We start from the raw sequence: 12,078 nt of genomic DNA, 5'->3' as shown, positions 1-12,078 counted from the left end.
CACATGTGTTTCCGTCATCTGACTCGACTCGAGCGCCCTCGAGGGCTTTTACTTCATGCCGTGCAACGGACCAGGATCAAGGACTTGGTAATTTTTGGAACTGAATTGGATTTGCGAGCTGATCTCTGTATTCGAGACATTGGCACCGCTTCGAAAGACGGATCTGTGTGATGTGTTTGATGCTCCCAATGCTTTTTGATTCCCCATTATATCCTCGCTATGCATGCCAAAAATATCCCTCCGTCCTTTTCTATCCAATAACAAAAGGGGGTCTGAAACAATACACAAGAAGCAAAGCCATGCTGTAAGTTCACGCCGTCGCAAACCGACTCTTCCCCCTGATCTTCTTTCCATATTTAAAGAACAGGTACGGGAAAGGCATCATAGCGACCGTCAAAAAAGCCAACAGACTCGTTGCCCACTGATCACCGAGCGCCCTGTACATCTGCACTCCAAATAAAGGGAACGCCGCTGCCGAGGAGCGTCAGCTCCACCTCAGCCGCAAAAGGATATCAAGAGCGATAGGATGAGAGGCACTTACCACCGAAGCTGCTGCGGGCGAAGCTATTGGCGGCCAACGAAGAGGCTGCATAAAGTGGGTAGGCGTCGACTAGGAAGGTGAAGATGCCACTGAAGACGAGGAGGGTTCTGGGCGGTGTGGGCGGTTAGCCACGTATTGGTAGGGGTGTGAGGTGAGGAGTGCCCCGGCACGTGCAGCGTGCGTCATGTGCACGCCTGTGGGGGTTGTAGCTCAGGGGAGGGGGTGGGGGGGATGCTGCGGCTGAGGGAGAGGGATACGGGAAATCTCCGAAACGGAAGAGGCTTCGATTGATGATTGAGGTATGATGATCTGCAGGAACGGCCCGTATTGAAACGCCACCCGCGCTCGAGCATGATGCATTGAACGCCTCTATCAACTCATACAAAGGAAAGAAATGAAAGACTTACCCTATGCCAAAAATACTTGATCCGATGATAGGAACGACCCAGTGGACCGAGGAGTACGTCGTCCATGCGAATACGAACAGCCCAATAGGCACGAGGATAGCTCCTGCAATGGAAGGGGGCAGTCTGTATTCGGGTTCGCTGCCACCGATTTCGCCAGTTGCAAGCTCTCGTTGCTTGATCAATCGGTCGTAGTTCCTATGCCAAAGCGGATCCGTTGCAGCCCCCAGCACCATTCCGACGAAAATGCCCAAGAAAGTCAAGCCAGTCTGCGATAGTGTGAATCCGTGATTACCTTCGAAAACCAGCGGAAGTGCTCCGAAGAACAAATAAAGAATGCCGAGCAGGATTGCCGAAAACAGACACAGGAGTGTGACCATGGGCTCCAAAAGCAATAGCTGAAAAGGTCGCAGCAACGAATATGCAATCGTTTTTGGTATCGATTTGTTCATTTTCTCCATCGGAGCTTTCCAGCGCTCGTCTCCGGTTTCCTTTCGAAGCTGTCGCGCTTTGTTACGCAGCAAGACTGGGTGGTATGTCTCTGGCACGAGTAGCGAAATCATGCCCAGGTTTATTCCGGCCCAGATAAGGAGGAGATAGAAGGTCCATCTCCACGTAGTGTATTGATTGATGAAGCCACCAATCAAGGGCCCAATTGATGGGCCTATAAACGGTGATGCGGTGTAAATCAACATCGGGAATTGAAGTTGTTCTCGGTTAAACATGTCGCCCACAGTACCTCCAGCGACGGACAAAAAGGCACTTCCCGAAAGTCCGTCAATAAATCGTGCTACTAACATTGTCTGAATATTCTGGGCCACGGCTGAGGGGATGATCCAAATTAGGAAAAAGCTGAAAGAGACGAGATATATTGGTCGTCTTCCATAGAACTCACTGTCTTGGTGTTAGTTATACGAATTGAGGGGGCATCTTTATCACGTACGACAGAGGACCCAACAACATGGGACCGATTCCCAGTCCCATGATGTAGAGGGAAAGACCAAGAGTTGCAACAATTCTAGAGCAGTGAAACTCTGTTGTGATTTGAGCATATGTTGACGTGTACATGGATGATGTGCAGGTCCTAGGAGTTGTCAGCACTTGTGTTACCGGTATTCATCTGACCTCGCGCATCCAAATGCTCTTCTCCCGTTTTCCTCTCAACTTGACTAGCACAATTTTCGTCCCATATATCACCCACCTCCATAAGATCAAGAAAGGCAGTACTCACACACAGAGCGAACTCGCGCTCACAATAATCACAATGATCCACCTTCTCCCCATTGTCATACTCCTCGGATTCGCAGGATCGCTATCCCCACCATCCCACCTCACCTCCCACGGGTCCTTCTCCTGCCTCCCAATCTCCACATCCCCGAGTTCCTCCTGCGAGCTATCCTGCGTATCGTCACACCCATACCCATTATTCGACCTTGCCCGACTCAAAGACTGTAGAGAAGTTGGCTTATTCCTTGCATGAGAGTTCGATCGAGTTGCAGCTTTCGAAGCAGCTGTAGAAATAGGCTCGAAGTCTTTCGTGGGCAGACTGTACGCAGAGTCATCTGTCGGATCAACGAACGTCTCCTCATCATTTTCTTTCTCGGTGATGTCTGCCATGTCGATGCCGGTTCGTAAGTGGGGTCGCCTCCTCCAAAATTCCTCGCTCTCTCTCTCTCTCTCGCGTTCGTTCTCTCTCTCGTTATATCCAGCCAAAACAGTGAACGTCAACACATCTCTATACCACCTCTCTATCTCGCAACAAGAATTACCGCTTGGTAATCTCGATCCTCAGTGGGAAACTGATATAGGTAACGAAGGCGTTAACGCGAATGCGAGCTGCTTAGAAGCAAAGCAGCAGCAGCGGCAACAGTCTTTCAACATTTTGCCTTCCCCTCCCCACGCGCAGGGTGGACCTACCGTTTCCCGCCGTTGATACAACTTTGCGCCATCGTCGGGTCGCCGGGCAGCGCCGCGGCAAGAAAAGCACGGCGATGGTCATCACAGTGGATGGGGAGCGTGAAGGCCAGGCCCATTCTGTTGGTAGAGTGGGATCAGTGCCCTATCAGACGAAAGAATTGACGTCGCCACTAGTTTTGGAGGGGCTGCATTTCCTTAAAGCCGAATTATCCCCGGCAGTTTTTTCGGAACGCGGAAATGGGTGACAAAGTGGGTTATATGGTAATTTCTGTTGTCAATTGGATTCAGATATTTGCGTATCAGGTGCGGTAGCCAGCTGTGGCTTTTCGTATTTACCAGTGAAGTCTTGCGGTCCAGTTTGTTGAAAGTGCGACTAGTTGAAAGCGCGTCATGACGGATTACCAAGCGGAACGGGTATTGCGGATATTGGCTCTGAAGTCGGCTACGGCCCGCTTAATCCATTTTCCGGCTTGCCAACCTCCTCCATTTCACCCGTTTTGGCAATTCATGGGAGCCTTTTTCCAACGTGCTTGTTCCAAGTCTTACTGCGGAGCTCGTAAGTACGACAATAGCCTGCAGATGGAAGTTGTGGATGCTCTCACGGCCCCACTCACTGCTGACAATTCTCTCCCGACGCAGAGCCCTGTGGCCTCACCTTGATCTCTCAAGTATCAAGACGGGAGCCCAGGATCTCTTATCGTTTGTCATCTTGCATTTAATACATACTAGGGGAGGTTTAGAGGAGTGAATCATTCCATCCTAACGATTTGTTGCACGTGCCTCAAGGTTCCAAAAGTTCTGGGACATTGAGATTGTGGTCAATAACGAGTGAATGTTCGGAGTGAAGATTTTGTTGCATATCTCTTTAATGTTCTATAAGTTCTCAGACATCATCAAGTCTCCTGTTGGCCTGAGATTTGAAATCCCGAATCAATCTGTTATACACACCAAATTGACGACAACAAAGCTAGACATTGGATTACTCAATGATGCTTTTCAAGTTTTCTTGCTATCAGATGACATTCCAAATCACCGAATCTTTCCTTGAGCCTCGTTTCATATCGCATCTCAATTACAACGGCTCCCATTGGTTCAGATATCCCCTCATCTTCTCAGCAAGTAATACACTCCCTTACCAGACACCATATTCACTCCTCCTTAGATGCCTTCAAGCTTTTTGTTGATCATAGACTTTGAATTTGAGTTGCAACTTCCTAGTGCGAATAAACGATGCTGAAGTGTTCACCTTCCGCGAGTTTTTACCAGACCCACGTACCACCTTGACAGCCCAGGAAGATATTGGTTTGGGCGATCATTCATTCAACTTGTATTCCTCTCGATTAAATCATAATCCGTGCATTTCAGTTCATTTCCCTCCCAAGAGCGTGCAACACAAAAGAGCCAAGTCCAAATTCAATTGCGGCTTATTTCAGTTACCAGTACCCTCTCATAGGAATGTTGAAGTACTGTACCACTGACCTTTGAACCCCTTCAAGTAAAGAGCAATGCAACGTAGCAAGTACTTCTTTAGGTGCGTTTACCGTTAGCCTTCTCTTTGGAGTGAAGTCACTTCCCTGCGGTCTAGTAATTAGAGGAACTTGTAGCGTCGGGCTTGCAGCTTTATCCGCAATTTGGAATTAACAGCCTCATTGAAATGCAACTGTAGCAAAGGAAACATGGGCGGGTAAATGGAAGAACCCACGCCGGCAGTGAAATCGGTAGTGAAATCGCTGGAGAAAATGCACAGTATATCAACTGTTGCTTCACCAAACTGGCCTCACATTGAGCATCTATGTGCCTGCCAAGCTTGCAACCAACCCTGCCGTGATCTTAGCTGTAAGTAGCTCACCCACAACTGGCCATTTCATGACTCAAAAGAAAAGCTACATCCAGACAGCGGAACCGGACAACAATACTACTAAATGACCAAGTGTCCCCAACTCGCCGACCCCAAGGGCTTCATCGCCACCTACCCCTCCGCTCCACACGACAACAACTGCTGGGACATCGCCTCCACCAAGACCCTCTCCCACGATGGCGGGGGTGACAGCAATGGCATAGCCAACATGCTAAAATACACCCTGACGAAGTACAACGCCGACCCCAAAAGAGTATTTGTGACCGGGACTTCGTCCGGCGCAATGATGACAAACGTCATGTGTGCAGTCTACCCGGACCTCATCGCGGCCGGCTCTGGTTACTCGGGCGTAGCAGCGGGCTGCCTAGCCGGGTCTCCTGGCTCCTCGCCCACAACAACCTGCGCTGACGGCATCAACAAGACGCCTTCACAATGGACGTCTGTCGTTCAGCCATGTATCCAACGTTCAACGGGAGTTATCCGAAAATGCAGGTGTGGAACGGGACGGCGGATAATTTTGTCAATTATCTGAATCTGGCGGAGGAGGTGAAGGAGTGGAGTGGCGTTTTGGGCGTTAGTGGGGTGAAGAATGTCACGGATAGCCCGCAGAGTGGATATACGTAGATGGTGTACGGGGCGGGACTAGGTTCACGGCGTATAGTGCCGCGTGAGTAGGACATACGGTGCCGGTGCATGAGAGTGTTGATTTGAAGTGGTTTGGGCTTACTTAGTTTCCAATCTTTTCTCAAGACATAAAAACAAAGTCTTTCCTCACACAGCTCAGAGGTGGTGTTACGCCGGCATTACAGATTCTTCTTGGTTATTATTATCTCTTCCTGAAACTCGCGGTCTCTATTTGACAAGTGGCAATATGTGCTAATTCGCGCTTTCATCCTATCTGAATACCTCTCGGGTTTCTGAAGATGCCCTCCGTCTTTGAATATTATCGAAGATGGAAACCCCAAAGAATAGCATAACAACAAAACCAAAGCCATGAACTTGAAGTCAGCACCGTAGCACTCGACTTTTTAGACGTAGATGTAGATGTTGCGCCTGATGAGGTTGCGGAGGCTGTGTTCGGTGTCACGCTGACTGAGTAGGATACATTGATACTATTTTGGTTCGTGTATGCGAAGACTCCGACGCCGTATTCCTCGTAGTCCAAGTCGAAATCGAAGGAGCTGCCTGTGGTTGATAGAGATGATATTGATAACGACCCACTTTTAAATGATCAGCTTTCAGCCGCCGATATAGGAGGGATATAAGAGCGAGAACATGAGGAACGTACTCATCCAATTGTGCTCCAGCATTGCTGTACACTGAAACTGAATGCACTTCCCCTGACTGCAGGCGAAGGCTAACGCTGTACAGCCCGCCTCCATCTGGCAGTGGCATGATAGCTGCCTTCGAGCTAGAAATACTGTCGAGCGCTCGTACCCGGTCTACCAACTGCCAGTCCCATGCAATAAATGAAAGCCACACGCATGTTTACCTGTAAAGCCCGAGTCGCTCTGCCCTCCACCATCTTGACGTTTCAATTTCGATGCACCATTCACGCAGCCCTGTAGATCAGACTCCTGAACATTTGCACAATTGATCCCAACGATCCGTACTACGAACTGTTGTCCATAGGTCAACTTGCTCAAGAATGGGCCTAATTTTCCTCCTTGCAAGCTGTTTTGAAAGCCAACGACACAACTCTTGTGAGCTCCTGCTCCACCCTCGACAGTTGAAGCAAATGGATATTCGTCGCAGCTTGTCACGTTATAGCTTCTTCACCGCCCTTAGGGCACCATCATTCTTACATATTTACACAAAACATACCCACATTCCACTTCCACAGCTTGTCCAGGCCGTGACACAGCTAGTGGGGAATCCTTTGAAAGGCCCAGAGTCCTTGAGTAAATCTTCGTCATGTTAGCGACCATGAATTTTAAGAGGAACCTTTCGTCACTCACTACTACAGCATCCACCACATTTCACCTCGCCGCGTCGGTCTTTGTAGCAAGGGTCTTTGGAGCCCGCATAGGTGAGAATATCTTGGTTCCCCACCACATTTCTGTTATTCATGCCGAGGCACATGCTCTTCACAATATCTCCAAAGGATTCGAACTCGGTGTCGATATAGATGAACTCAATGACGGGCAGGTTCTTGATTGCTGCTCCAGTCGGGCTGGGACTTGCAGTGACGCAGGATTTAGTTGTCGAAACTGCTGCAGATGAAGACGTAGGCAATTTTGGAGTTGATTGAGTTTTCGACTGGGATGAAGATTTTGAACGTGACTTTGTCGTGGACGTTGTCGTACTGACACACGTTCCCTCAGAACACTCTGAGCCTGGAGAACAGCCTATAGCGCGTTAGTCGTACACCGCAGTAGGAAGTTTGCCATCATACACGTGTCTCCACAGCATTCCCATTCATCAGGACAACATCTAGTCTGTCCAGCGCAACAGAATTCCCCGGCTGTGCAATACTTTTGCCCACAACACGTATTCCCATCATCGGCGGGCATACAGCCGGTTGGACAGCATTCTTCTCCACTGCTACATACACTAGCACTACTGCCAGTGCAGCAAACAGCGCCTGATTTCCAACATCCCGTCCCTCGACAGGTTTGCGAGTTTTTAGGACAGCATTTCCCTAGTAAACAGTTGTCGGAACCAGGGCAGGCATAGCTGGTACAGCAGGTAGCGCCAGTGGCATAACAGCCTGTGCCGCTGCAAGTTTCAAGTTGCTTCTCACAGCAGCCGTTGGACATCTGGCAATACATCAGTCACCGTACTCCGTGAGGAAGACCAACCTTCCCCCCACTTACACAATTCTCGGTGGGAGAGCAGCAACCCCACTTGGGCACACATCTAGGAGCTAATCAGTAACTGGGCTGTAAAAATATAATGGATAAAGGACGAGGCTTCATACGATCACCAGGGATAGCACATTCCTGCTGTCTGGGCATCAATTGAGCGAATGAGAGAGCGCTCGGAGAGATCTCCAGGCTTGCATTTCCACTGTGAAATGCACTTTCAGAGAAAGGATTAAGAGAAAAATCCGAATCAACAGCCAGTGCAAATGTCATGAAAATTGCGAAAGCTAGCACTCATAGATAATTTGAGGTCGCCGTCATGTTCAAGCAAATATTTGTTATGGCACTGAGATTCCCCAGTGGGAGCTCGGGTTTCAACGGGCAAACGAGCTTATTATAAGCTTAACGTTTTTGCAGCCTCATTCCTCTAACCACCACCTATTTTCGCTTATTTCTGTCACACGGCATCTGCCCGCATCCAGCGCACCAATCGGTAACGGCTTTGCCAAGAGTTTAAATCCTTCTAAATGCACCGTGAAGCCACTTGGCGTCGTAAATACAGGGCCAAAGCCAAAAAAGGCTGACAATTTCCGGGGAAGTCATGATCGGTCCAGTATTGGACCGAGTCTGGGGAAAAAGTAAAACGACCCCCCCCGGTATCGATTGGGGGTGTCGATTGGGGGCGCATTAACCGAAATCAGCAGGCGGTGGCAGGTGCCTGTAGATATTGCTTTGTATGTACCAATATATGCAGATTAATGTATATTAGCATACTAATGTGCGTATTGCATTCTCTGAATGGCGTTATCATTATCGTTTCCAGACAAATTTGGTTGTATCGCAATTAGTCCAAAAAAAATTAGGGTCTTATAGGCTTGTGGCAATATATATTTCCTCTTAACTATTAGCAGAACCAGAGGCATTAGGTTTTAATTGTTTTAAATTATTGATTCTGCTTGCCCCAGATCCCGTAACTTTATGACTAGAGTAAGTTGCCAGAAAGTCCTTATTTTAATATAATAGACTACTTCCCAATTTGCGATCGAATTACAATATTAGCCAGTAAGTATAATCTCTAATATTTGAATAATAATTGAGAGCCTTTTAAGCTATTTAATATAGCAATTTATTATATAATACCCCTTTATTGCCTTTGAAGTATAGACCTTATAATACGTAAAATATAGTACCTTTATCTGCTATAGGCTCAAAATATAGTAAACGGAAATATATATTTTTATTTCGGGATATATATATTAAGAAATAGAAATATTTTTCTAAATTAGTTTATTTAAAATAAAATAAAAATTTGTAATAGGTTCCGAATATATTTCCTCTATTTATATTCCTAAAATTTAGTATATTAAATATAAATTATATAAGTAAATAAGCAAATTTAAATATCTTATATATTTATTCTAGGAATATAAAAGAACCTTTTTACTTTATTTTAATCTTTTCTTCTTTTATACTTTTAAATACTATTTTATTTTTAATATAAATATTATTAAGTTAAAATAGTAATAATTAGTAAATATATTTATTTAAGAATAATTCCTTAAATTAATTCTAATCTTAGCTTTAGCTAAGCTTTACTTTAGGGTCAAGTTTAAGTTCCTATAGACTATATTAGCTTGAGTTTCTAGCTACTATAAATCTGGTAATAGCTAGCTATTCTAGTTTATACTTATAATATTTAAGTTTAAGAATATATTTATTATTATAGTTATTATAATATATAATACTAGTAGGAGTTAGACTAGAACTAGTAAAGCATCTGGTATCTAAATAAGATATCTAATATCTGAGTATAGTATTTATAGTTACCTAATAATTATATATAACTCCGAGCTTAAGCTAGTATATGGGCCCGTATATAGCTTATAATTATTTAGATCCGAGGCTTCTTTAAGATCCTCTTTTCTCTTTAGCTTTAAATTATTAAAATAGAAATAGTCTAACTATATCTTTTAGGCCCTAGATCTTATATTTATAATATAATTCAAAGCTTATTTATTTCTTAATTCTATAGAGGATTTAAATAATACCTATCTAATTAGTTTTTAATAAGTATAGATATAATATACTATAACTACTCTTATACCGGTTAACTAATATTAGAATAAAAGAAAGCCCTAAAATAACTAGATAAGAAAGCCCTAGACTAGCCAGATAAGCGGATAGGCTAGTAATCTTACTACTAAATAAAGACCTATAAGAAAGCAAGTTCCGGAATAACTAGGTAAGTCAGAAGAAGCTATAGTATAAGATATTACTAGTATATTACTAGAAAGTAAACCAGAGCCTTTTATTAAGTCTCCTAAGAAGTCCGAATATCCTATTAATACTTATAATAAGAAAGATAGTCTTTTTTAGAGAGCCGAGAAAGAAAAGAGACCTATTCTATTAAAAGCAAACTTCTAAAAGTTACTTCGGAATCTAAAAGCTTTATATAAGGAAATTATTAAGCTAATTCTAAAGATATATAATATTCTTACCTATAGTAAGAACTATTATAATTAGCTAAAAGAAATCAAGTAAGCCTTATAAAAAAAATAAAGCTATTATTAAGAAGCTTATTATATAGCCTATAGGAATAACTAGTTCTCTTATATTAGAAAATAAATATTTAGTTAAATTCCCTAACTCTCCTATTTTTAAAGATATAACTAAAAATAGTATTACTTTTAATAATTAGTTAGTTTAGATTAAAAACAAGCTTTATAATAACTCTAATATTTACTAGTTAAAGAACCTTAAAATTATTTATATTTCTAGCTATATAGGTAATTATATCCTTATACTAATTTCTCTTTATCTAAACCAGGATAATTAATATATATATAAGACTATTAGAGAACTATATATCTATCTAGAAAAGCTATATAATAACCCGAATAAGAAATATAATATTTAGTAAGCCTTTAAGAAGCTATTTATAAAAAAGAGCCAGACTTTTTAGGAATTCTATATTCTATTTCTAAAATATATAATAGACGGAAATATTAATTTATAAGGCTTTAAAAATAACCTAAATAATAAGCTTATTTAGAAGCTCTAAGAGGCTATAGCTATATATTATAATAATCCGGCTATTTATATTATAAAGTTTATATAATACTATATTATAAATAACTAGTAGATTTGAGCTTATTATAAAAAGAAAAACTAGATATCTAAAAAAGCTAATAATAATATAGATAAGCCAAGCTCAGAAGGCGCCTCTTATATAAAGCCTGTTCTTAAAACTCTAGTAATAGATAAGCCTATTACTCTAAAGCCCGAATTCTTAGATCTCAAATACTATAATTATAATAGATTTGGTTATATATCTAGAAACTATCTAGAGCCTAAAACCAAATATATAAAGCGAGTTTTAGTAGCTAAGCTAGTAGTATTTATTATAAGTAAATCGTTTCAGGATATAGAATAAGGAAATAAGAACCTTTAAAGGAAGTTTCCTTTTTAGGGCTATATTATATAGATATAATAGAAGTTAATTTAAGCTAGCTATTAGGAAATAAAGTATTTATATTTCTTTATATAATTAGTAATAATAAACTAGATATTAAAACTTTTTTATTTATTAATACCGGAATAAATAAATATATTTTTATTAATTCTAAGTTTATAAAAATAATTAAATAATTTCTAGATATTAAGCCTATTTAATTAATATTACTCTATAATATAAGAGAGTTTAATAATAAGTAAACTATATCTATTATTTACTATATTAAACTTATTATTATAAAACCGGGCTCTGGGCTTAGAAAGCAAAGTAGAGTAGCTCTTAATTCAAGGATTCTAAACTAAGGAAAGAAGCTCGTATATATAGGAGCTTTGGTATTCTAAATACTAGCCAGTCGCATGCGTCATCGCGGTCACGTGACGCTAAATTTCCTAGTAAAGCGGCAGAGTATAATACTTATATTCTTAATTAATAAATAAAAGGTTCTAATACCTATACTAGTTATAAAACTAGGTAAATATAATATAATTTTGGGATAATAGTAATTTATAAATACTAGTATTCTAATTAATTATAAGAATAAAAGATTAATCTAGTTAGATAATTAGCCTAAAAAGAAAAATTAGAATAAGATTCTAATTATTATATATAAGAACTTAGAACCTAAAAAAAGTAACTAGTACTAAAAAGATATAAATAAAAGAGGTAAAGCTATAACTATAAATAAATCCTAAAGACTTTAGCCTATAAAGAGAAAATTTCCTTATTCTTTTCCTAAACTAGATTTAGAAAGCTATATATAATAAAAGAATTAATTTTAATACTATAGAGAAATACAAATAGCCTTAGGAAATATAGAAGTTTCTTCTAAGCTAGAAATAAAGATATTAAAACTATATTATCTAAAGAAAAGCTATAAGATCTAGTTAAGGCCTATAATTAATATTATAGGTATTTTACTAGCTGCTTTTTAGATAAATCTATAAAAAAAAGAAAACTCTTTTTTTTATAATATTATTTTTTAAGATTAATAAAGAGCTAGAATTATAATAAAAAAACGAGTTTATTTCGGGTAAGTAATA

At 41.1% G+C, this 12,078-nt stretch overlaps 4 protein-coding genes across 4 annotated transcripts; 1 reads left to right on the top strand and 3 right to left on the bottom strand.

The window, feature by feature from the left end:
• Window positions 1-310: 310 nt before the first annotated feature.
• K444DRAFT_640429 (MFS general substrate transporter) lies at window positions 311-2,537 on the bottom strand (the record flags this gene model as incomplete). The annotated part of the gene is made up of 6 exons (XM_024884499.1): window positions 311-471; window positions 542-648; window positions 949-1,839; window positions 1,889-2,029; window positions 2,177-2,394; window positions 2,493-2,537. The coding sequence occupies 6 exons, from the start codon at window positions 2,535-2,537 to the stop codon at window positions 311-313; spliced, it is 1,563 nt and encodes a 520-aa protein (XP_024742484.1).
• A 2,125-nt stretch (window positions 2,538-4,662) lies between these two features.
• Window positions 4,663-5,520, top strand: K444DRAFT_659772 (carbohydrate esterase family 1 protein). Its single transcript, XM_024886386.1, has 2 exons — window positions 4,663-4,698; window positions 4,746-5,520. Exon 2 carries the CDS (start codon window positions 4,785-4,787, stop codon window positions 5,250-5,252), a length of 468 nt encoding a protein of 155 aa, XP_024742483.1. The 5' UTR covers window positions 4,663-4,698; window positions 4,746-4,784; the 3' UTR covers window positions 5,253-5,520.
• A 48-nt stretch (window positions 5,521-5,568) lies between these two features.
• Window positions 5,569-6,241, bottom strand: K444DRAFT_183073 (uncharacterized protein). The gene is made up of 2 exons (XM_024870837.1): window positions 6,009-6,241; window positions 5,569-5,940 (listed from the first exon to the last, which is right to left on the bottom strand). The coding sequence occupies exons 1-2, from the start codon at window positions 6,113-6,115 to the stop codon at window positions 5,664-5,666; spliced, it is 384 nt and encodes a 127-aa protein (XP_024742482.1). The 5' UTR covers window positions 6,116-6,241; the 3' UTR covers window positions 5,569-5,663.
• An 81-nt stretch (window positions 6,242-6,322) lies between these two features.
• On the bottom strand, window positions 6,323-7,770 carry K444DRAFT_183066 (uncharacterized protein). The gene is made up of 5 exons (XM_024870836.1): window positions 7,641-7,770; window positions 7,537-7,579; window positions 7,116-7,479; window positions 6,679-7,068; window positions 6,323-6,627 (listed from the first exon to the last, which is right to left on the bottom strand). Exons 3-5 carry the CDS (start codon window positions 7,477-7,479, stop codon window positions 6,530-6,532), a joined length of 852 nt encoding a protein of 283 aa, XP_024742481.1. The 5' UTR covers window positions 7,537-7,579; window positions 7,641-7,770; the 3' UTR covers window positions 6,323-6,529.
• Between the last annotated feature and the right edge of the window lie 4,308 nt (window positions 7,771-12,078).

Source organism: Hyaloscypha bicolor (assembly GCF_002865645.1).
Source record: "Hyaloscypha bicolor E unplaced genomic scaffold K444scaffold_16, whole genome shotgun sequence".
Classification (NCBI taxonomy): Eukaryota; Fungi; Ascomycota; class Leotiomycetes; order Helotiales; family Hyaloscyphaceae; genus Hyaloscypha; species Hyaloscypha bicolor.
Note: the sequence above shows the minus strand (reverse complement) of the source record. Positions and strands in the feature narration are given on the sequence as shown.